Source organism: Jaculus jaculus, chromosome 19, assembly GCF_020740685.1.
Source record: "Jaculus jaculus isolate mJacJac1 chromosome 19, mJacJac1.mat.Y.cur, whole genome shotgun sequence".
NCBI classification, from domain to species: domain Eukaryota; kingdom Metazoa; phylum Chordata; class Mammalia; order Rodentia; family Dipodidae; genus Jaculus; species Jaculus jaculus.
In genome coordinates this window covers 59431867-59457419 of record NC_059120.1, presented here as the reverse complement: position 1 = coordinate 59457419, position 25553 = coordinate 59431867, and the positions used below count along the sequence as shown (strand labels likewise).

The window sequence follows — 25553 nt, the reverse complement described above, 5'->3', positions numbered from 1 at the left end:
TGCGCATATGTCTGGAGTTCATTTTCAGTGGCAAGAAGCCCTAGTGCGCTCATTTATTCTCTCTTTCTCCCCCTCTATTCGCAAAAGAATAAAAAGTTTTTAAAAAGGATAAAGGGGTTTAAAAAAAAAAAAAACTTAAGAGACCAAAAGCAGCAGCAGTGGTGGTAAGAACAGAGAAATCATTTTTAGATTCTACTCGGGCCAGGATGGAAAAATGTGGGGTAGCACCTTTCAGATTGGCACCATGGTGTTTCCCAAGGGACTGAACCAATACAGAAGCCTAAGGGATCATCCAGGCCACATGTCTCAAGCAGAAAGGCAGGGTGGGACTGCCATCTTCCCATCCCACTTGCTGCACACATCTGCCTGCAGCATAGGACTGGCAGAGGTGCCAGGGCAGAGAAGGAGTGTCACCTCCTAGCGCTCCTGAGAGCGCCCACAGACAGTCTTGGCAGTATTGGGCTGGTGAATGCAGTGGTCCTGGCATGGGGTGACTTCCTGCTCTCTAATCCCTTGCAAGCAATTACCACGACTGGGCTGGCACGTCCCACCCAGGGAGAAAGGGAAGAGCAATTCGTACCTGCTGCTGTGACTCTGAGTGACAGGTAACCTGTGCAGCAAGGCTGCCTGGGCTCAGAACTTCCTCTGCTCTTTCCTGGGCTGGGCTCAGCTGGCCTGAGGTGTGGTGGTGGTGGGGTACCCAACCTCTTGTCACTTTCCAAACAAGCAACTCTCTCAAACAGACATCAGAAGATGCTCCAAGTCCAGGGCCGGCCTGAGTGCCTGAGCTACTTAGAACTGTGCCCTCCATTACAGTCACCTGGGCCAAGGGACGCCAACAGTCATATTGTCCGCAGCCTTGGGACAGAAGATCCGCTGGAGGGATTAAGACCTGGGATTGACTGGTGCTTTTCCACTTGTCTGAGGAAGAAGTTGGCTCTCACAGCAGGGATGGTGCCTAACAGAGGGGCTAAGGTAACAGCCTGGTTCAGATGTTCACATACACACAGAGCGAGCCTCCGAGTTCTCTCTCCTAGTGACTACTCCAAGAGAGGACGAGTATTCTACAGTGACAGGCTTGGCCCTGACTACTGGTGCGGAAGTATCTGGCATCTTGCCCCCGTGAGGCAGAGCAAAGCGGGGTAGGCCGGTGGACAACCCGAATTCAAAACGAGCGAGCTTAGAAGACGAGGTGGGAAGGGCTGGGGCAGCGGCCTGGAGCCTCTGCTGGAAGCCCGAGGCACTGGGGGAGGGGAGCCACACAGGCCAGCGGCGGAGGCGGGGTCAGTCTGCAGACCAGGGCTGATTACGGGGACTGAGAACACGGGCACAGGTCCACGGGAGAAGTGAAAATAACGGGAAGAGGAGCCGGGCACAGCACCCCTTCAGCACAGCAGTTCAAAGACTCTGTCCAGGTCCCAGACGGGCCACCTGGCATAGGGCAGGCTGGGTATGTGGTGGGCACATTCACAAGGGCACGGTCGTCCCCGCTCTGCCCTGACCCACAGCAGTGTGTGCAGTGGCACGCTTCTCTCTGCCCACCACTGGCTGGGTAGGTGGTGGGCACATTCACCAGGGCACCGCCTTCCCCGCTCTGCCCTGACCACAGAGCAGTGTGTGCAATGGGCACGCTTCTCTCTGCCCACACTGGCTACCAGTGTCTGGAGTCCACCAGCTCAGGTCGGAGGCTGAGTTTCTTGAGGCTCTCGTAGCCTACCACGATGACAATGGTGGAGGGCGTGGCGGAGATGATCCGGGCTGAGAGGCCCTTCATGAGGCCCCAAGGCCCCTCTTCTGCCATCAGCTGTCTGAAGGTCAGGATGATGGAGCTCTTGCCTTCAACCTGAAAAAGTCACCACAGCAAAGGAGTATCCCCAGTCACAATGGCTGTGCGCCACCTCCCTCTGCCTCGGGAGCAAGTGGGAAAGCTAGACTGGGGGTTCAGAGGGCGAGATCTACATGTGAAGGAGCCCAGTGGCTCCTCTGAGCTCTAGGGCCACACTGCTTGGGGTCCATGTCTGCTCCCCAGCTCTCTAACAGCATCACCTCGGGTAGCTGACTTAACTCCTTCTACCTCCGTTTCCTCAAATACAAAGTGGTGACAACAGCACCTGTGCCACAAGACTGTACTGAGCAAAAGGAAAATACGTGTAACTCACTCCCCAGAGGCGGGCCGGCCGCCGGTGAGCTCCTCTAGCTCCGTCAGTGCTGGGCCGCGACTGCTATTTCGAGCCCTCCTGAGCCCAGCGCTCTGCTCTGTCCCTGTTATTTCCCACCTTCCACACAACCAGTGGCTGCCTTCACCATCACATCAGAAGCCTAGCAACACCCTCTTCTTCTTTCCTCCTTCCTTCCTTCATTTTGTTTGTTTGTTTGTTTGTTTTTCAAAGTAGGGTCTCACTCTACCTCAGGCTGACCTGGAATTCACTATGTAGTCTCAGGATGGTCTTGAACTCACAGCGATCCCCCTACCTCTGCCTCCCGAGTGCTGGGATTAAAGGCGTGCGCCACCACACACAACAGCAATTCTTTCTTTCTCAGCAGTCCCCAGGCCTTTCCCTATCTCCCAAATCATATCTACAGAACCACTACTCAGCAACTAAGCCAATGTGAACTGTTCCTGGCACATTAGCCCCATCCGGTGTGACCTTCACAAGGTGACCCTAGCCCTGGCGAAGCATAAGTCCCCACTCTACCTGCTCCTTCGCCTCTCTCCTCCACACCTTTTCCTCTCACTAACTTCTCTGACCATCATCCCTGCTTCCCCAAGTTCTCCAAGCCATGCCAAGGGCCTTTTTCAGCTTGGCCTCTGAACTCCACCCTGCAAGCAACTCAAAGCAAAAACCTGCCCTTTCCCATAGGTCTCCCCCTAGAACATCCAGGACCAGGTTCAGGAGAGAATAGGACCAACCTTGGCACTGTCCACCATGGTGCAGTGGAGGGCACAACTATCTGCCAATCAAATGCCAGTGTACTTGGTTTCAAATGGAGGTGGTACTCTGTCCTAGGCACAGAAACACCTATGTTTGTTACCCCTCCACTTTGAATATTCTTTTTAGTTGTTTTTGTCAAGGCAGAGTCTCACTCTAGCCCACACTGACCTGGAGCTAATTCTGCATTCCCAGATTGGATTCAAACTCACAGTGATCCTCCTACCTCTGCCTCCTGCGTGCTTGGATTAAAGGCATAAACCACCAGGCCTGGCTAGCCTTTGGACATTCTGATGGCAGAGAACCTGACTTTATACCCAACTTGTTCTTTTCCTTCCCTTCTCTCCTCATCTCACCCTAATAACCCTCTCTCCCAGACTTCTTTCTTGATTCTCCACCCTTCCTCCGGAGGTACCCCAGTTAGATGTTAAAAATCCCCCTTGCTCTCCATGTAAAACTGTATACAGCAAAACCTACCCTCTACCTATCACAGACCATCAATCAGATTCTATTTCTTGGTGCTGTACAATTGTCTTTGGAGCTGACTGAAGACAGGGACTTTAATTTCTGGGCAGCACCATCAAGGACTTTCGTCAGCATTTTTGCTGAGTTCCCATGGTACAACCTGTGAAACTATTCACGAACAGCCTCTCAGCTGGTGTGGTGACTTTATCCCAGTGCTCGGAAGGTGGAAGCAGGAAGAGCACAAGTTCAAGTTCATCCTCAGCTACACAGGGAGTTAAAGGCCAACCTAGCTGAGCCACATGAGATCCTGTCTCATAAAAACCAAAACATCAAAGTTTCCCTTCCTCTGTGGAGAGAGCTCATGAGTGTGTGGCCTAGTGGAAAAGCCAGAGTGATTTCTGATGTTCACTGAAGGCCATACTTCTAATCACTATAAGCCTGCAAACTAGAGAAAGGGTGGTTGAGAGCCTACAGGAACAGGCTGTGGAACAGGACTCCAGCTGAAGGCTGGAAGAAACCAGTAAGAACTCCTGGAAGCTAGGCATGCAATGGGTGGAGGTGTGCAAGGCAGCAGAGTAAGAGAAGCAACTAGATGCTTCTAAGCACTCAGGTCGTATCTGCAGAGAGAAGTAAAGGACAGAACTTGGATGACCAGGAGAAGGCTGACTGGACAGGAAGGTCATGGCACGAAAATGGTGGCAGCCTTCCTATCACACTTCCAGTGGCTTTTCTGGGACGGGGTGGGAGGAGGCTGGGGAAGAGGCAGCATTACCTGCACGCGGGTTCGGATGACATCCATGGGGTTGGTCAGGATGGAGGCAGTCGCTGCAGCCAGGGGCCCAGCGATGGCTTGAAAGACAATGTGAGGACACTCCTTAGGACACAGGGACGAAAGCTGCTCTGGAATCCAGGGAAAGACAAGGCTCAAGACGTGAGGTACCACCCACGTGCCCTCGCTATGCCTTCACCAACATGAGAAGCCCTTGCTCCTTCACCACACTGGACCTTCACACCTCTGTCTTCTCTTTGCCCACCTCCATCTGCCAAAACGTCCCATTACAGCTCCCAGGCTCCTTCCAGACGCCATCTTAGTGCCATAATCCACTTAAACAGGTCAAGACACAGGGATTTCAAAGCCTCTTTCCTTGCTGATTCCTTTCATTTGACGTGGAAAAAAAAGCCTTCTTGGTATAAAAGTCAGCATACACTCTGGTCACATACATTAATAACTGTCACTCTGGGATGGTGAGCCACACTGTTAATCCTGGCACTCAGGAGGCTGAGGTAGAACAGCTGTGAGTTCATGGCTACCCTTAGTCAGCCTGGGCTCGATGGACACTTTGCTGGCTAGAGAGATGGCTCAGCAGTTAAGGCACTTGCCTGCTAAACCTAAGAACCCAGGTTCGATTCCGCAGTACCCACATAAGCCAGATGCACATGGTGGGGCATGACTCTGGAGTTCATTCCCAGTGGCAGGAGACCCTACAGTGCCCATTCTCTCCACCTTTTCTCTCTGTTTGCAAATGAACAAATGACACTAGCCAGATGTGGTTATCCACACCTATAATTTCAATACTCAAAAGTAGAAACAGGAGGATTGTTGTGAGTTCAAAGCCAACCTGAGACTACATGGTGAATTCCAGGTCAGCCTAGGCTAGAGCAAGACCCTACCTCAAAAATTTTTATTTTTTTTTATTTTTTATTTTTTGGTTTTTCAAGGTAGGGTCTCACTCTATCTAGCCCAGGCTGACCTGGAATTCACTATGGAGTCTCAAGGTGGCCTCGAACTCATGGCGATCCTCCTACCTCTGCCTCCTGAGTGCTGGGATTAAAGGCGTGCACCACCACACCCAGCTAAAAATCAAATTTTTTAAAATTAGGGCTGGAGAGATGGCTTAGCGGTTAAGTGCTTGCCTGTGAAGCCAAAGGACCCCGGTTCAAGGCTCGATTCCCCAGGACCCACGTTAGCCAGATGCACAAGGGGGCGCATGTATCTGGAGTTCGTTTGCAGTGGCTAGGAGCCCTGGTGCGCCCACTCTCCCCTCTCTCTCTCTCTCTCTCTCTGCCTCTTTCTCTCTCTGTCACTCTCAAATAAATAAATAAAAATAAACAACAAAAAAATTAAAAAATTTTTATTTTATTTTATTTATTTATTTATTTATTTGAGAGCGACAGACACAGAGAGAAAGACAGATAGAGGGAGAGAGAGAGAATGGGCGCGCCAGGGCTTCCAGCCTCTGCAAACGAACTCCAGACGTGTGTGCCCCCTTGTGCATCTGGCTAACGTGGGACCTGGGGAACCGAGCCTCGAACCGGGATCCTTAGGCTTCACAGGCAAGTGCTTAACCGCTAAGCCATCTCTCCAGCCCAAAAAAAATTTTTTTAATTAAAAATTAAAAAATAACTAGAGAGCTGGAGAAATGGCTCAGCAGTTACGGTGCTTTCTTGCAAAGCCTGATGGCCTGGGTCCACTCCCCAGTACCCACATAAAGCCCATATAAAGTGGCACATGCATCTGGAGTTCATTTACAGTGGCAAGAGACCCTGGTGTTCTCTCTCTCCCCTTACAAATAAATAAAAAGATAAAACAGGGCTGGAGAGATGGCTCAGCATTTAAGGCATTTGCCTGCAAAGCCAAAGGACCTTGGTTTGATTCCCCAGGACCCACGTAAGCCAGATACACAAGGTGACACATGTGATTGGAGTTCGTTTTCAGTGGCTGGAAGACCTGGCGCACCCATTTTCTCTCTCTCTCTCCCTGTGTCTACCTTTTTCATGCACTCTCAAATAAATAAAATTAAAAAAAGATAAAACAGAAATATTTAGGACCATGATGGTGGTACATGCCTTTAATCCCAACACTCTGAGGTAGGATGATCACTGAGTTTGTGGGTCCTGGGGAATTGAACTGAGGTTCTTTGGTTTTATAGGCAAATGCCTTAACTGCTAAGCCATCTTTCCAGCCCTTAGACTCACCTTCCTTAAGATGGCAATCCTCCTCACCTCAGCTTTTGGCATTTGCTATCTTCCTTTCCTGCTTTATTTGACATGGCTATTCCATGCCCCCCCCCCCCCAAGGTAGGGTCTTACTCTAGCCCAGTCTGACCTGGAACTATGTAGTCCTAAATTGGCCTCAGGCTTTGCAAGAAAGCACCGTAACTGCTGGAAGTACCCACATAAAGCTATAATGTCTGTGTTCATTAGACATTTTTACTCTAAATACTTACCTTTTGTTTGTTTGTTTTGTTATTTATTTACTTATTTATTAAAGGCAGGGTCTCCCTCTAGGCCAGGCTGACCTAGAGCTCACAGACTCTGTAGCCCCAGGCTGGCCTCGAACATATGGGAATCCTCCTACCTCAGCCTCCTCAGTGCTGGGACTAAAGGTGTGTGCAACCACTCCTGGCTTTTCTATTTTCTTTCTTTTTTAAATTTTTAATTTTATTTTATTTATTTGAGAGAGAGAAAAAAAAAAAGAATGAGCACACCAGGGCCTTTAGCCACTGCAGAAGAACTCCAGATGCATGCGCCCCCTTGTGCATCTAGCCTCCATGGGTCCAGGCGAATTGAGCCTGGGTCCTTTGACTTCACAGGTGCACGCCTTAACCACTAACCCATCCCTCCAGCCCGCTTTCCAATTTTAGCCCCTTTATTCTTTCTTAACTTTTTTTTTAAATTTTATTTCTATTTTTATTTATTTATCTGACAGTGACAGAGAAAGAGGCAGAGAGAGAGAGAGAGAGAGAATGGGCACACCAGGGCCTCCAGCCACTGCAAACAAACTCCAGAAGCATACACCCCCTTGTGCATCTAGGTAACATGGTTCCTGGGGAACCTAGCCTTGAACCAGGGTCCTTAGGCTTCACAGGCAAGTGCTTAACCTCTAAGCCATCTCTCCGGCCCCTTCTTAACATTTGACACAACTTACAATTATTTACTCTCAACTTTTAGCTCCTTAATTAGAACCCAAGTTCCATGAAGATAGTTTCCTGTTCGTTTCTCTATTTGTGTCTAGTGTTTATCAGTGTCTAGCATTTAGGAAAGATTAAATCAATATTCGCCTACTTTACTCGAGTTCAGAGTCATTTAGCCAAGGACTGGAGACACATCTCTGTAGTAAAGTGCTTGCCTAGCATGCATGAGCCCCAAGTTTGATCCTCCATACTGGGGCTGGGGTGCGGGGCAGAATCATTTAGCCAGAAAAGACTTAAACCAGGTCGGCCTGAGTTTGTCTTCATGTGTGGATGTCAGTGTTCAGTGTACATTTGTTTAGTGAGTAACGCATAGGCAGGAAAGACAGACTTTCCCTACCCCTGCTGTCATTTTTTTTTTTAATTTTTTAAAATTATTTATTTATTTATTTGAGAGTGACAGACACAGAGAGAGAGAAGGACAGATAGAGGGAGAGAGAGAGAATGGGCGCGCCAGGGCTTCCAGCCTCTGCAAACGAACTCCAGACGCGTGCGCCCCCTTGTGCATCTGGCTAACGTGGGACCTGGGGAACCGAGCCTCGAACCGGGGTGCTTAGGCTTCACAGGCAAGCGTTTAACCGCTAAGCCATCTCTCCAGCCCCCTTGCCGTCATTTATTCGTCCTCTTCCTAAGCCCCAGGGAAGTGGCATAATTTGAATTGGAATATGAATCCTGGGCAGCGTGGGGGCCGGGGCCCCTCATACAGGCCCAAGGAGGCCGCAGTGCAGCCCCCGTCCCAGTCCCCGTGCTACATTCTAATGACTGCAGAATGCCTTCTCTGCGGGAGAAGCAGCCCCGTGAGGCATGGCCTGCCCTTTTCTTTGTTTCTGTTTACGCACGACTCTGGGGAGGAACACGATTAGAAACTGGGGGAGAGGTGTTTCTGCTGGGGTTTAGGGAATTCAGCCATGCCAGCTAGAACTGCAAAGCTCTGGCCCGTGTGCCCTGCCAACCCCCTCCTCCAGTCGGAGGCCACCTGGCCACACACTCCCAAAGCTAGCTAGCACGTGGGAACTTACGGCAACAGGATCTCAGTCCCCACACGCACAACACACACACACACACACACACACACACATGCATGTGCGCGCCCTTGCTTACCTGCATAGAAGTGATAAAAGGGCCACCAGACAGCACTGTTGGGGATGTAGGTCAACAGGGAAGCCACGTAGCCTCGGTAGAAACCTCGAACCCCATCAGCTCGCAGGATCTGCCTGATGATGTCCTTAGTTTGACCAAACGCAATGAGCCCTTGTCCCTGCGGGCCCTGGTGCACCTGGAAGCGGCCCATCTTGTCTCCCTTGCGCTGCATCATCAGGTGCTGGGAGACCACGTCGATGGGCACGGTGATGCTCTGGGCCACCAAGGAGGCTGAGCCGCCGGCCACCAGCGACTTCACTGTGTTGCTCTGGCTGTAGTCAGCTACGAACTTCCGGGTCAGCTCGTAGGTGGTAACGTAGCACTGGCCGGAGATGAGCGTGAAGGTGTTGACGAGGAAGCCGCGGTAGAGGCCAGTCACGCCGTCTGCTCGCAGGATCTTGACAAAGGCATCGAAGGTCCCGTGGTAGAGGCTCTTGCCCTTCTGAACCTGCAGCCGGGTTCGAATGAGGGTGAACGGGTACACGCTGACGCGGATCACCATTGTCATGGCCACGCCAAGCACGTAGAACTTCCTCTTGTCCAGGTGTTCCCACTCGATGATCGGGATGTTGCGTTTGTCCTCCATGGTGCCTGGGGGCCTGGGTTCCGGGCAGGGGAGAGGAGGTGAGGCAGGAGGTCAGAACCTGGGTCTCCCCTCCAGCCCAGGCTCCAGTGCCCCTTATCGGGCTACATCTCCCAAAACACGTCCCAGGAGCTTAGCCTTCACGAGGCCTGGCCCATCCACCCCACTTTTACAGGCCTCGTTCCCCCTTCCTCGTCACTGAGTGGTCCTTCCCAACTCGGATTTCTTCCTCCTCTAGAAATCACGCCTGACCACAGTGACCAGGCTGGCCCGCTTCCCCCGCGGCCTCCAGCAATTCCGTCTGCCGAGACTATCGTGTCACAGTCCTAGGCAGGCAGCATTCTGCACACCTGGTTCATCCAGGCATGTGAACCTCCTCCTGGCAGGATGCAGGGCCTTTAAGTGGGCTAATGGGATGTCACTAAGGGACATGACGGAGGTTCCTGAAGGCTGACAAGGGAATACATTTTTTAAAAATATTTTTTTTAATTTATTTGAGAGAGGGAGAGAAAGAAAGAATGGGCACACCAGAGCCTCTAGCCACTACAAATGAACTTTAGACACATGCACCACTTTGTGCATCTGGCTTTACGTGGGTACTGGGGAATTGAACCTGGTTCCTTAAGCTTTGGAGACAAGCACTTTAACCTCTAAGCCATCTCTCCAGCCTGGGAACACATTTTTGATGCTCCCTGGTCTTTCATTCTCAGCACACTGTGCCTTACCACCACTTACTACCTAGCTTACCTTGTTTTATTTCTGGTTCCCTATTCTGGTCATTCTCCCCCCCCACACACACACCCATACTTCATGTTTTCCGAGTTTTCTACACTAGAAGAGCATAGGGAAGAGTGCAAGATGGTGCTTTCACATCACAAGACACTCCAATGTCCCTACTCCCCAGGGAAAGAAGTCAGAGGGTCAGGAAGAGGCCAAAGTTCGGAGCCCTCTTGGTTATTCGATAACTCACTCCAGAAAGAAAAGAACCACCTGACAGCTGGCTTCTCTGGAGAGCCCGGACCCACAGGGTAGAGGACATGTTTGATCATGTATGCTATCAACCCTATGCATACAGACTATAACCTCAGCCACGGAGACTGAGAAGACAGGCTCTGTCTTTGAGAAACTCAGTCTGTTCAAGGGGATGCCATCTCCCTCTGAGGAATAAATGTAAGATACTGAGGGAACAAAATCAGGACACGTTAATGTGCATACGGCCCACATGGTGATAAGTCCATCCATTGCCTAGCATTTCAAACTAAATTAGCTTTCTAATATAATTGTATAAAATTGGGAACTTAGGGCTGGAGGGATGGTGGTTAAGACACTTGCCTACAAAGCCTAAGGATTCAAGTTTGATTCCTCGGTATCCATGTAAAGCCAGAGGCACAAGGTGATGCATGTGTCTGGCATTTGTTTGCAATGGGTGGAGGTCCTAGAATGCCCATTCTCTCTATCTGTCTCTTCTCTCTCAAATAAATAAATAAAATACCATTTATTTATTTATTTATTTGCAAGCAGAGAGAGATAAAGATTCAGAGATAATGGGCATGCCAGGGCCTCTGGCTGTTGCAAACAAACTCCAGATGCATGTGCCACTTTTGTACATCTGGCTTTATATGGATACTAGGAAATTGAACTTGGGTTGTTAGGCTTTGCAGGCAAGTGCCTTAACCACTGAGCCATCTCTCCAGCCCAACAAAATATTTTTTTAAAGCCTTAGCGGTTAAGGCACTTGCCTGTAAAGCTCTACTATCCAGATCCCACGTTAGCCAGATGCACAAAGGTGTGGCAAGGACAAGATTGCATATGCCCACTAGGTAGCACAAGCATCTGGAGTTCAACAGCAGTGGCTGAGGCCCTGGCATGCCAATTCTCTCTTTGTCTCCCTACAAATAAAAAATTAAAGTTGTTTAAAAAAAAAAAGGAAAAAAAATATGGGCGTGATAGCGCATGCCTTTAATCCTAGCACTCAGGAGGCAGAGGTCTGAGGATCGCTGTTAGTTCAAGGCCACCCTGAGAATACATAGTGAATTCCAGGTCAGCCAGAGCTAGAGTGAGACCCTACCTAGAATAACCAAAAATAAAATTTAAAAGGGCTGGAGAAATGGCTTAGCGGTTAAGGCATGGCGCATGTATCTAGAGTTTGTTTGCAGGGACTGGAGGCCCTGGTGCAGGCTTGTGTATGTAAACTGTAACTCTCTCTACTTGCAAAATAAACTGAGAACTTCACACCCTGTCATGGTATCATAGGCCTAGAATCCCAGCTCTCAAGAAGTTGAGATAGGAGTATCACAGGTTTGAGACCAGTTTGGGCTTTATAGCAAGACTTTGTTTCAAAAAAAAAAAAAAAAAATGCCTGGAATGCCTTTAATCCCAGCACTCAGGAGGCAGAGGTAGGTGGATCACAGTGAGTTTCGAGGCCACCCTGAAACTACGTAGTAAATTCCAGGTCAGACTGGGCGTGGTGGTGCACACCTTTAATCCCAGCACTTGGGAAGCAGAGGTAGGAGGATCGCCATGAGTCCGAGGCCACCCTGAGACTCCATAGTGAATTCCAGGTCAGCCTGGGCTAGAGTGAGACCCCACCTCAAGAAAAAAAAAAAAAAAAAAAGGGCAAAATGAGCACCTGAGGACTGAGGCCTGGCCTGGGTCAGGTACCTAGAGGACAAAGCTTTTAAGCAGTTTGAAGGAATCCTTATGGAAAATGAGGCCGTTTGGGTTTTGTTTGGCTTTGGGTGGGTGGGTGTGCACCCCATATGCACACATGTGAGGCCGGAGGAAGACGCCACGTGTATTCCTCTCTCTCTCCTTCCTTGTTTCTCTGAGACAGAGTCCCTCACTAAACCAGGAGTGCCCCATGTTTCAGACTGACTAACCACGGAGCCCCATCAATCCTCCTGCCTCTGTGTCCCTCGGGGCTGGGGCTGCAGGCTTGTGACCTGGGTCCTGGGGACTAAACTCAGGGTCTCGTGCTTGAAGCAGCAAGTACTCTGACCTGCTGAGACATTCTCCAGACCCAAGACGCTTGTTGGCGTCTCTTTTCTTTGTTTGTTTCTTTCTTTATTCATGTAGATCCTCCTACCTCTGCCTCCCAAGAGCTGGGATTAAAGATGTGCACCACCACGCCTGGTTACTTTTCTATTTGTTTTGTTTTGATTTGGTTTTTTGTTTGTTTTGTGGTATGGGAGATCAAAATAAGAGCTTCAAGCATGACAGGCAAGCACTCTAACATGGAGCTCCATCTCCAACCCAGACACAGAGAACGATGGCTTAGAACCAGAAGTCAACTGTGTTGGCCAAGAGAGAGCATGTAACTGCAGAAAATGAGCAAGAGGTAAGGGTCTGAAGGAGGAGAAGCTCTGGAACACTACCGTACCCCAGCCACAGGCAAAGGCATTCCTTCCTCACCAATCAAATGCCCACTAAGGCAGTCATAGCCATCTGCTTTGAGCCATTCTGGAAAAGGTGGTAACTAGCTGGGCACAGTGGCTCGTGCCTATAACCCCAGCAGTCGGGAGGCTAAAGTAGAAAAAACACCATAAGTTCAAGGGCAGCTGGGCTACATAGTGAGTTCCAGATCAGCCTGGGGCTTCAGTGAGTTCCTGCCTTAGGGAAAAAAAAAAAAAAAAAAAAAAAAGCTGGGCATGGAGGCACATGCCTTTAATCCCAGCACCTGGAAGGCAGAGATAGGAGGATCCCCATGAGTTCAAGGCCACCCTGTGACTACACTGGGAATTCCAGGTCACCCTGGGCTACAGTGAAACCCCCACCTTGAAAAACAAAACAAAACAAAATTAGCCGGGCACACATCTTTAATCCCAGCACTTGGGAGGCAGAGGTAGGAGGATCACTATGAGTTCAAGGCCACCCTGAGACGACATAGTGAATTCCAGGTCAGCCTGGGCTACAGTGAGACCCTACCACACACACACACAAAAAAAGTACTGTAACTAAGGAAAAGGCAGTATGAACTGGAAGACAAGGTAGTATGATGAAAACAGTAAGGTCGTCATGGTCTCTAGCATCCAGGGTCCCAAAGGCGTGTTTCCAACACCCTGAGGAAGCTAGGACATATAGGGTAACACCAGGAGTTACTGTATCACGCGATCCCTACAACACTTTTGCACATGGTCACACACTTCTGGTAGGAGAGGAAATGGAGGCCAGGTGGGTGAGATGTAACAGACCCAGAGTCGTGCAGCCGATTGGTGGCAGATGCAGGACAGAAGCCAAGACTGTTCCTTGACTCCACTATGCCTTCTGCCCCATGGGAGTTAGAGACTCCCAAATCACCCCACGGGAGGCAGAGCGAACGCCCACCTGACGGCAGGGGCTTCTCTCAGCTTTGTTCAAAACCTGGGCTGCCTCCCCTTAAGAGAAGTCCTGAGGCAAGACCCACCACTCCATGTGGCGTCTGACCTCAGCTCCCCATGTGCCAGTCTCTCAAGCCCGGCTTCCTAAAGCAGGTCACTGCTACCATTGTCACAGCAGCAGAAGCCACTAACTGTCACGCCTCAAGAAACAAGCCGCCCGAGGGGGCTGGAGAGGTGGCTTAGCGGTTAAGCGCTTGCTTGTGAAGCCTAAGGACCCCGGTTCAAGGCTCAATTTCCCAGGACCCACGTAAGCCAAATGCATAAGGTGGCGCACGCATCTGGAGTTCCTTTGCAGTGACTGGAGGCCCTGATGCGCCCATTCTCTCTCTCTCTCTCTGTTGCTCTTAAATAAAAATAAGCAAAATTAAAAAAAAAAAAAAAGCCCCTCCCCTCCAAAAAAAAGTAAAACATCTAGCTCAGGAAAAGGCAGTATCAACTGGAAGACAGGGCAATATGATGGAAGGAATGCCCGTCATCAAGAGTTTAATCTCCATTACTTACTAGTGTAAGACTGGAGCCAAATACTTCACTGAAACTCAGTTTCCTCATCTGTGAAGTGTGGCTATTTAAGCTTGTCCCAGCTACTGAACAACAGTTATGCTGCACTAAATAGAAGCTAATAATTGTGTGTGTGGTTTGTTTTTTTTTTTTTCTTTTTGGTTTTTTTGAGGTAGGGACTTGCTATAGCCCAGACTGACCTAAAATTCAATATGTAGTCTCAGGGTGGCCTCGAATTCACGGCCATCCTCCTATCTCTGCCTCCCAAGTGTTGGGATTAAAGGTGTGTGTCACCACACCCAGCCATGTTTTCTAAAAAAATTTGATTTTTATTTGTTTATTAGAGAAAGAAAAAGATAGAGAAATAGAGAGAATGGGCATGCCAGGGTATCCTGCCACTACAAATGAACTTCAGATACATGCCCCCCACTTCTGAATCTTGCTTACGTGGGTCCTGGAGAGTCAAACCAGGATCCTTTGGCTTTGCAGGCAAACTCCTTAACTGGTAAGCCATCTCTTCACCCCCCCCCTTTTTTTCGAGATAGGGGTTTCACTCTAGTCCAGGCTGACCTGGAATTCACTGTGTAATCTCAGGGTGGGCTCAAACTCACAGTGATCCTCCTACCTCTGCCTCCTAAGTGCTGGGACTAAAGGCATGCGCCACCATACCCGGATTTTTATTTTATTTTTTTAGTGGGGGTAGGGTCTCCATGTAGCCCAGGATGATCTGGAACTCTCTCTGTAGCCTCAGCTTGGCCTCAGACTCTCTGCCATCCTCCTACCGCATCATCCTAAGTGCTTGAATTGAAAGCATGAGCCATCAGTACCAGCTTTGAAAGTATTTTAACAGTAAAAAAAAAAAAAAATAGCCAGCCTTGAACTAGAGTGAGACCTTACAAAAAACAAACACGGGCCGGGCATGGTGGTGCACGCCTTTAATCCCAGCCCTTGGGAGGCAGAGGTAGGAGGATCACCATGAGTTCGAGGCCACCCTGAGACTCCATAGTGAATTCCAGGTCAGCCTGGGCTAGAGTGAGACCCTACCTTGAAAAAACAAAAAAAAAAAAAAAAAAAAAAAACCATGGTCTGGAGAGTTGGCTTAGCAGTTAAGGTGCTTGCCTGTAAAGCAAAGGACCCAGGTTTGATTCCCTAGGAGACACGGAAGCCAGATGCATAAGGTGGCACATGCACATGGAGCTCGTTTGCAGTGGCTGGAAGCCCTGGAGTGCCCATTTTCTCTCTCTCTCTGCCCCTTTCCCTCTCTCAAATAGATAAATAAAATATTTAAAAAAAAAAACCAGGAGCTGGAGAGATGGATTAGCAGTCAAGGCATTTGACTGCGAAGCCTATGAACCCTGGTTCGATTCTCCAGGACCCATGTAAGCCAGATGCACAAGGGTGTGCATACATCTGGAGTTCGTTTGCAGTGGCTGGAGGCCCTGGCATGCCTATTCCCTTCTCTCTCTCTCACTTTCTACCTCTTTTCTCTCAAATAAATAAATAAAATATATTTTAAAAAATCAGGGGAGGGGATATGATGGGGAGTGGAGCTTCAAAGGGAATAGTGGGGGGGGGATTACCATGGGACAGTGTTTGCAATTACGGAAGTTGTCAGTTAAAAAAAATTAAAAAATAAAAACAAGCCGGGTGTGGTGGCACACGCCTTTAATCCCAGCACTCTGGAGGCAGAGGTAGAAGGATCACTGTGAGTTCAAGGTCACCCTGAAACTACATAGAGAATTCCAGGTCTGCCTGAGCTAAAGTGAGACCCTACCTTGAAAAACCAAACAAAAAAAAAAATAATAATAAATAAATAAACAAATTTGGGGAAGACATGTGAAAGGGGTGTGTATGAGCTACTTTCTCCTTGCTGTACCTAATACCTTATGAGAAGTGACTTGAGGGAAGGGCATATTCAGGTATTTAAAGGGATATTATTCAGCTTTAAAGGGATATAGTCTGTCATGGCAGGGAAGACATGGTAGCAAGAGCTGGCCACAGTGGAGTCACAATCAGGAAGTAAAAACTGGACAGGAATTGGGGTATGAAATCCCAAGGCCCACGTCCAGTGTCCCACTGTCTCCAGTAAGGCCTGACCTCCTAAAGGCTCCACAACCTTCCCAAATGGTGCTACCATCTGGGGACTAAGAATTCAAACACATAACCCTGTGGGGACAGTTTACATTCCAGCCACCACAGAAGTTGACTTCACTGAGTGAAGAGTTAACAGGCACATCAGAAAAGAAAAGAAGAAAACAATCAATTGAAAAAATAGTATAAGAAATTCCCCCTGGAATGAAAAGCAATGACTAACTGTGTGAAGTGAAAATGACATAAACCAATTACTAACCTGTATGTACAAGTATAAGGTTATTAGATTTGCAGTAAAATACTTCTGTTATTACAGAATCTTGCATTCCATGTTGATAGTCTAGTCCTTGCTCCCTGGAGTGTCCCACAGGCCAGAAGCATGAGCATCTCATGAAGCATTCTCTCTTTATTCAGACTGCTTAAATGGTCCTTCAGGTGCCTGCCTTGGTTCCAAGTACCTGACCCAGGCCAGCCCCTCATTTTGAACTGTATGCAGCTCTCATTTTAAAGCAGGCTTTACAGCCCCACTCAGGTGGCACGTGAATGCAATCCCAACACTTCAGGGTTAAGGTAGGAGAAACTGGAGTTCAAGGCCACTTTGGACTACAAAGCAATACAGAGAGAGGAGTGCGAGAGATCAGATTGTACTTTAGACCTACTGAATGAGGACAGTAACATCGCTAGGTGATTTATATGCATCATCAAAGTTTGGGGAACACTGCTTTAAATATTAGTAACTGGGCTGGAGAGAGGGCTTAGCGGTTAAGTCACTTGCCTGTGAATCCTAAGGACCCAGGTTCAATCCCTCCGTACCCATGTAAGACAGATGAACAATGTGGCACACGAGTCTAGAGTTCACGTGCAGTGGCTGGAGGCCTTGGTGTGCCAATTCTCTCTCTATCTGCCTCTCTTTTTCTCAAATAAATAATTAAAAATATGTAAATACTTGTAACTGTCACTCACATGGTGGTGCATGCCTTTAATCCCAACACTTGGGAGACAGAGGGAGGAGGACTGCTGTAAGTTCAAGGCTACCCTGAGAATGGGCTAGGGTGAAACCATACTTAAACAAACAAACAAACAGAATTATAACAACTGTTCTAGGAGTCCAGGACCAATATGACAGGCCAGGAGCCCTGACTTCCCTCTGACTTCTCACTGGACCTTAACACAATGATGACCATTTTGTCCATTCCAATCTTTTCGGTCAACCAGTTTCACCAAATCAAATCACCCTGCTTCAACTTCTGACAAGACATTCAGGGGTACCCCTTATGGTACAGAAACGAGTATAGACCAGCACCCTCTTCTTTCTGTCCTCCACGCTGCGCCTCCATCGCGATCCTGCATCCTGGAAGCTGTCTACCGCATGAATGGGAGAATATACCCACGGGCTAACCCACCGGTCCCATTCCCCAGTCGGGGTCGCAACTATGTGCCCCGCCCTCCTAATCGGACATAATGAAGCTGGCATGCAGCCCTCCAGGTCTTGATAGCTGTTCACGTGACCCCACGCCGCCGACGTCACATGACACCCCCCATCCACATCCTCCACGTGACAGACCCCCTCCTTTATGCACCTTCGCTCCGGCACCCGCACCGTCAATACAGGGCCTCGGGCAGGACCCTCGACGAGCTCCTGCCGCGCCAGCGACGTGCTCCTCTCCCCGGCCACGGTCTCCTCGCAAGCCGCGGTCCTCGGGGACAGCCTTCGGGGACCCCTCGGACACCCGAGCACCCCAGCTGATTACCTTCTCAGACCCCCGCGCGCCGGCCGCCCTCGGGCCTCTACACCGCAGCTCCCCTGCGGCCCTCCGCTCCCAGCGACAGCCGCGCTCGGGGCGCATCTTCCTCCATCTCGTCGGCGATCCTGCTGTTGCCGGAACCGGAAACCGTGGCGCTGTCATTCCCTGCAGGGCGGGAAGCAGCCTTGCTGAGTCTTCCAATGGCCTTCGGAGCCTGTAAGCCGCCCCCGGGCGCCATCTTGGCTGAGGGCAGCAGCTTCAATTTGCCCTCAACCCTGCTGCGCGTGCGCACGGGCGCTTTCTCGGTCAGGCGCGAGTCGTCAATTGCTCCAATTTATTTTCTTTCTTTCTTTCTTTTCTTTCTTTCTTTCCTTCTTTCTTTCTTTCTTTCTTTTTTAATATTTTATTATTTATTTATTTGACAGAGAAATACGGAGAGAGAGAGAGAGAATGGGCGCTCCAGGGCCTCCAGCCACTGCAAACGAACTCCAGATGCATGCGTCCCCTTGTGCATCTGGCTAACGTGGGGTCCTGGGGAGTCGAATATGGGTCCTTTGGCTTCGGAGGCGAACGCCTTTAATCGCTAAACCATCCCTCCAGCCCAATTGTCTCAATTTCATTTCTTTATTTTCTCAATCTCTCTCCCTCTCCTTCCCCTCTTTTTCTCTCACTCGCTTTTCTTTCCATACAGGTCATGCTGTGTAACCCTGGCTGGTTGATAATTTGCAGTAATCCCTCTGCTTCGCTCCTCCAGTGCTTGGATTACAGACCTGCACCACCTCAGCAGACTTCCGGGGCCCTTGTCTGTTGGAATTTTTACATTCAAATCTAATTTTTACTGGGGCTGGGGAGATGGCTGAGTTTTGGACGTACTTGCTTGCAAAGCCTGATGGCCCAGTAAAGGCAGATACGCAGAATGGTGCATGAACCTAGGAGTTCCTTTGAAGTAACAGGAAGCCCTGGCGTGCACATGCACCCCGTTTCCAAATAAGTATGTTAAAAATCTAAATTTTAAGCCGGGTGTGGTGGCGCATGCCTTTAATCCCAGCACTGGGAGGCAGAGGAAGGAGGATCACTGCGAGTTCGAGGCCACCCTGAGACTCCTTAGTGAATTCCAGGTCAGCCTGGGCCAGAGTGAGGTGGTGGGGGGGAGCAGGAAATGTCACTGAGCTTGCAGAAACCTGGATGTTACGGCCTCCAGGAAAAATCTCTAAATTAAGCTTGCACTCTTGCTAGAGGACAGAAACTCTGATCCTTACCTAAGATTACTGGCAAAGCTGTAAAATCTGGTCTTTGTGCATAGCAACCTGCTGACCAGGTCTTCCTCATGAAAAACCCAGATCTGGGGCTGGAGGGATGGCTTAGTGGTTAAGGCACTTGCCTGCAAAGCCAAAGGACCCAGGTTGGATTTCCCAGGACCCACATAAGCCAGATGCACAAGGGGCACATGTGTCTGGAATTCGTTTGCAGTGGCTGGAGGCCCTGGCGTGCTCATTCTCTCTGTCTTTCTACTCTCTATCTATCTCTGCTTGCAAATAAAAAATAAAATAAATAAATAAACAGATCTGAGTCTTGCTTCTCAAACCCCCTCTTCCCTCCCTGGGCAGAGCTCCACCCTGCTTCCTTCTCTTAGTTCTAGGCTTAAGACCCCTTCTCTTTGTCCTCCTCAAGCTTTACACTGTAATAAAATCTTTCTGAACCTCATCCTCTGGTCCATGGATTTCATTTTTTGAATTCATAGAACAAGGATCCGGGAACACCCCAAATTATAGGTGCATTGGCATACAAGGAACCCAAAATTCCTGCATCAGCTCTGTATGGTTTTACATAGGTAGAGTGATTGTTAAATTTTATTTTATGCTTCCAGTGTCCAGCTTTTTTGTTTTTTGTTTGTTTGTTTGTTTTGTTTTGTTTTTCAAAGTAGGGTGTTGCTTTAGTTCAAGCCAACCCGGAATTCGTTATGTGGTGTCAGGGTGGCCTCAGGCTCATGGCGATCCTCTTACCTCTGCCTCCCAAGTGCTGAGATTAAAGGTGTGCGCCACCAAGACCGGCTTTCATCACTTTATAGTGAAAGCTCAGCCTTCCTTCCAGATTTGGGGGATGTACTGCACACAGTCACTCCTCACTGTGCACACCAGAATCCTTTGTATGTTTGTGAATGGAGAGAGTATGGGTGTGCTAGGGCCCAAAGCCACTGCAAAGGAACTTCAGACACATGCGCCACTTTGTGCATCTGGCTTTATGTAGGTACTGGGGACTGGAACCCTGGGCCAGTAGGTTTTGCAAGCAAGTGCCTTTATGCGCTGAGCCCCAGAATTTCTTACTCGTAACTGTAACGGTACTTATCAACCAACCTGTCCCCATCTCTCTCACCCCGCCCGAATCCTCCGTAGTTTCCGCAATCACTGTTTCTAGGACGCCAGGTTTTTGTGGGGGCAGGGTCTCACTGCACCCCAAACTGACCTGGAGCTCACTGTGGTTGGCCTCACACTCAGCACACACTACTGAGCCTCCTTTGTCAGGGACTTTGCAGTGGCTACTGCTGGTGCTTCAGTTACCACTACGACTTTCCCGTCATCCTGCCTCAGGCTTCCAAGTGCTAAGCTGCTGCTCCTGGCGGTGAGGATTTTATTTTTCATTATGTATATGTATATGTATATGTATATGTATGTGTATGTGTATGTGTATGTGTATGTGTATGTGTATGTGTATATGTGTGTGTATGTATGTATGTATATATATTGGCTACAGACCAACAGAGAAAGAGGGACAGAGACAGAGAGAGGGCTTCCAGCCACTGCAAATGAACTCCAGATACCTGCGCCCCCTTGTGCATCTGGCTAACATGGGTCCTGGGGAATTAAACCTCGAACCAGTGTCCTTAGGCTTCACAGGCAAGCGCTTAACCGCTACGCCGTCTGTCCAGTCCTTTTTTTTTTTAATTTAAGAGAGAGAGAGAGAGAGAGAGAGAGAGAAAGAATGGGCATGCCAGGGTCTTCACCCATTGCAAATGAACTTCAGATGCATGTGCCACCTTGTGCATTTGGCTTATGCGGGTCCTGGGGTCCTTTGGCGCTCCAGGCAAGTGCCTTAACCTCTAAGCCATTTCTCCATCCCTCTATCTGCCTCTTTCTCTCTCTGTCTAGTAAGTAAAATAAAATAAAAGTTTAAAAAGACAGAACTCCAACAAACTGGCTTTGATTACGGGACAGAGAGCCCCAGAACAGGCGCAGAGCGGGGCGGTGGCGCTGTCTTGTTGGAATCCGTCGGCTGCTGGGGCTAGCTGACCGTGCGATGAAGACTCCGCTGTGTCAGGTAATGTCGCAGTTTCGTGTATAAGAAAGACCTCAAGCAAGAGGTACCGCCAGGCTGTTCTCTGTACGTGGGCACCGTCGTGCGCGCCGAGCGTCCGCGCCGTGGCGGCCAGAAACGGCGTCTGTCTTAACATCCACCTGAGCCTGTCTCATCGCAGCGCTCCGCAGCTGTTTGTGGGGAACAAGGATGGACCTCACATCGACAGCGATCCGGGCTCACCGAGCAGTAATGGAGCAGCCAGCACACTGGACTCCATGTGGGATGTTAGAGAAGAATCCACAGAGCACAATGGTCGAAGGAGCCACACTGCTAGTTTCTTTTACCTTTTTCTTTTTTTTTTCCCCCGAGGTAAGATTTCACTCTAGTCCAGGCTGACCTAACCTGGAATTCACTATGGAGTCTTAGGGTGGCCTCAAATTCACTGTGATCCTCCTACCTCTGCCTCCTGAGTGCTGGAATTAAAGGCACGTGCCAGCACACCCAGCTCTATTCTGAATTTAATGAAGAGCCACGTGGACTTTGAAGCAGAATTTGTGTTTAGAAAGGTGTTGTGGGGATGGGGTGGGGGTCCGAGCTGGAGAGATGGGTCAGCTATTAAGGTACTTGTCTGCAAAGCCTAAGAACCCAGGTTCGGTTTCCCAGAACCCACATAAGCCAGATGTGCAAGGTGGCGCATGCATCTAGAGTGTGCAGTGTCTGGAGGCCCTGCCCGGTACGCCCATTCTCTCTTCTCTTCCTCTCTCTCAAATAAGTAAATAAACAAAAAACTTTTTGAGCTGCACGTGGTGGTGCACGCTTTTAATCCCAGCACTCGGGAGGCAGAGGTAGGTGGATCGCCATGAGTTCAAGGCCACCCTTAGACTCCACAATGAATTCCAGGTCAGCTTGAATTAGAGTGAGACCCTACTTCGAAACAAACAAACAAACAAACAAACAAACAAACAAACAAACAAACAAACAAACAAAGAAAGTAGTCCCAGGATGGCCTCAAACTCAAAAAGATCGTCCCACCTCTGGTGTGCTGGGATTAAAGGTGTGCGCCACCGCACGGTACTGTGAGATGGTCTCTTAGCAATTACCGCGTGAAGACTAGGAAACCCCGCAGGTGACTAGTCTGCAGGGCCATCGCGCCCCCTCGTGGCACACAGGAGAAACGCTCTTCATGTAGGCATGGTGGTTAACCCCTGAAGCTGCAACAGGAGGATTGCTGTGAATTTGAGACCAGCCTAGGGAAAACAGTGAATTCCAGGATAGCTTGGGCTACTGTGTGAGTTCTTGTCTCAGAAAAAGAAAAAAAAAAACTCCTCTTGATCTTTTTTGTTTGTTTGTTTTTGAGACAATTCCAACAGACTGGCCTTTTTTTTAATTTTTTTTTCCCCCCTGCGGTAGAGTCTCGCTCTAACCCAGGCTGACCTGGAACTCACTATGTAGTCTCAGGGTGGCCTCGAACTCATGGTGATCTTCCTACATCTGCTTCCCGAGTGCTGGGATGAAAGGTGTGCACTTTTTTTTTTTTTTTAATGCGAGAGCAAGAGAGGGGCTGGAGAGATGGCTTAGCGGTTGAGTTCTTGCTTGTGAAGCCTAAAGACCCCAGTTTGAGGCTCGATTCCCCAGTACCCTCGTAAGCCAGATGCAAGAGGTGACACACGCATCTGGAGTTCGGTTGCAGTGGCTGGAGGCCCTGGTGCGCCCATTTTCTCTCTCTCTCTCTCTGCCACTCTCTCTCTCTGTCTGTCACTCTCAAATAAATAAATAAATAAAATGTATTTTAAAAAATCAAGAGGGGTTGGAGAGATGGCTTAGCAGTTAAGGCACTTGCCTGTGAAGCCTAAGGACCTATGTTGGACTCTCCAGATCCCATGTAAGCCAGATGCAGAAGGTGACACATGCGTCTGGGATTCCATTGCAGTGGCTGGAGGCCCTGGCGCGCCAACACTATCTCTCTCTTTTTATTTATTTATTTATTTATTTGAGAGAAGGATACAGAGAGGGAGAGAGGGAAAGAATGAGCACGCCAGGGCATCCAGCCACTCTAAGAAAACTCCAGATGCATGCACCCCTTGTGCATCTGGCTTACGTGGGTCCTGGAGAATCAAACCAGGATCCTTTGGCTTTGCAGGCAAATGCCTTAACCACTAAGCCATCTCTCCAGCCCCTCTTGATCTTTTTTTTCATTTTCTGAGGCAGGGTCTCATAGTCCAGGCTGACACAGAAATCACTATGTCGTCTTAGGCTGGCCTTGAACACACAGTGATCTTCTTACCTCTGCCTCCCAAGTGCTGGAATTAAAGGTGTGTGCCACCAGTGACTGGAGGCCTTGGCACACCAATTCTCTCTCATTAAAAAAAAAAAAAAGAGAGAGAGGACTAGTTGGAAGAAGAGATTCACCAGAAGTGAGAGGAGGACAAGAGAAAGTAATGGAGATGGATATGATCAATATACATTGTGGAAGCCGGGCGTGGTGGTGCACACCTTTATTCCCAGCACTTGGGAGGCAGAGGTAGGAGGATTGCCGTGAGTTCCAGGCCACCCTGAGACTACATAGTGAATTCCAGGTCAGCCTGGGCTAGAGGGAGACCCTACCTCAAAAAACAAAAACAAATCAAACAACAACAACAACAAAAAAAACATTATGGGGCTGAGGAGATGCCTCTTGTAAAGACTGCTGGCCCCAGGTTTGATCCCCTAGCACCCACATAAATCCAGGTACACAAAGTGAGAGCTTCTTTGTGGAAGCAAGAGGCCCCAGTGCACCCATTTTGTCTCTTCTGCCCTCCTGCTTGCAAGTAAAATATTTTTTTGTTTATTTTATTTATTTATTTGGGAGCTACAGACACAGAGAGAGAGGGAGACAGAGAGAGAGGGAGAGAATGGGCGTGCCAGGGCTTCCAGCCACTGCAAACGAACTCCAGAGGCGTGCGCCCCCTTGTGCATCTGGCTAACGTGGGTCCTGGGGAATCGAGCTTCGAACTGGGGTCCTTCAGCTTCACAGGCAAGCACTTAACTGCTAAGCCATCTCTCCAGCCCAATAAGATATTTTTTAAAAATACATTATGTATATGTATGAAGCTGTCAAGGAAGAAACAAACAGATAACAAGTGTAGGCAAGAAACAGTATGGAGAAAGTGGATCCCTTATGTACAGCGGGTGGGGGTGTGAAATGGTGCAGTGACTATGGGAAACACACAGCAGCTGCTCAAAAAGTAAACAGAAGATGGTTGTGGTGGCGCAGGCCTTTAATCCCAGCACTCGAGAGGCAGAGGTAGGAGGATCGCCGTCAGTTCAAGGCCACCCTGAGACTACATAGTGAATTTCAGGTGAGCCTGAGCTGCAGTGAAACCCTATCTGGAAAAAATTAAAATAAAAAAGAAAAGAAAGAAAGAAAGCAGAATCACAACTGTATATAATGAGAAGTTACAGCAGGACCTTGAAGAGGTAGTTATACTCCTGTGTTCATCACAGCATTGTTCACAATAGCCAAAGCATGGGCATGACCACCCACATCCACTGGCTGTAAATGAAAAAGCAAAATGCTGTGTGCATGTGTGTGTGTGTCTATCGTTATGTTTGAAAGCGGAACAGAACTAAAAGAATATATTAGTCATGGCTGTCCAGAGAAACAGAAACCATACAATTATGGATAAAGATAGATGACAGGGGCTGGAGAGATGGCTTAGCAGTTAAGGCAGTAGCCTGCAGAGCCTAAGGACCCATGTTTCACTCTCCGGATCCCATGTAAACCAGACACACAAGGCGATGCAAGTACGTAAGGGTGCACATGCACGCATCTGGAGTTTGATTGCAGTGGCTGAGACCCTGGCATGCCAATACTCTCTCTCTTACTCTTGCTGTTTCTCTCATAAAAAAGAAAAACAGGCAGATGACAGACAGATAGCCAAAAGCTGGGTGTGGTGACGCACACCTTCAATCGCCAGCACTCGGGAGGCAGAGGTGGGAGGATCATGATGAGTTTGAGGTCACCTTGAGACCACATAGTGATTCCAGGTCAGCCTGTGAAACCCTACCTCTAAACAACAGCAGCAAGAATGTGTGGAGGAATTACGAGATGGATCGGCCCTACAATTATGGAACCAGCAAGTCCTGTGATAGGCTATATGCAAGCTCAAGGCGCTGGGATGTTACCGTGGCTTAACCCAAATCCTAAAGCTTTGGGACCAAAGAGGCTAATCATGTGATTCTGTCTGGGGATGAAAATCTTGGGCACTGGTGTAAATACTGGAGTCCTAAAGAATGTCAGAGAAAGAGAGAGAGGACTTTTTTTGTTTTATCCCAGCCTACTGGGTGGCACCTGCCACATCGAGGTGGGTGTCCCCCTCACCCTGTTTCCTCTGGGCACCCCTCACACAAGCGGACCACAGGGAATGGGTCAAGGAGCTCTGGGTGACTTGGATAAGGACCAACTGTAAAACAAGCTCTGG

General features: G+C 49.0%; 1 protein-coding gene across 5 annotated transcripts; it reads right to left on the bottom strand.

The window, feature by feature from the left end:
• Nucleotides 1-162: 162 nt before the first annotated feature.
• Slc25a44 (solute carrier family 25 member 44) lies at nt 163-17936 on the bottom strand. Of its 5 annotated transcripts, none has more exons than XM_045138798.1 (4): nt 17806-17936; nt 8468-9105; nt 4168-4295; nt 163-1843 (listed from the first exon to the last, which is right to left on the bottom strand). In XM_045138798.1, exons 2-4 carry the CDS (start codon nt 9090-9092, stop codon nt 1652-1654), a joined length of 945 nt encoding a protein of 314 aa, XP_044994733.1. In that variant the 5' UTR covers nt 9093-9105; nt 17806-17936; the 3' UTR covers nt 163-1651. The 5 variants fall into 5 exon arrangements, 4 of the variants coding, with proteins under 4 accessions (XP_044994733.1, XP_044994737.1, XP_044994734.1 ...); XM_045138802.1 differs by lacking the exon at nt 17806-17936 and adding an exon at nt 17635-17761; XM_045138799.1 differs by lacking the exon at nt 17806-17936 and adding an exon at nt 16314-16553 and having other exon boundaries at nt 4168-4244.
• Between the last annotated feature and the right edge of the window lie 7617 nt (nt 17937-25553).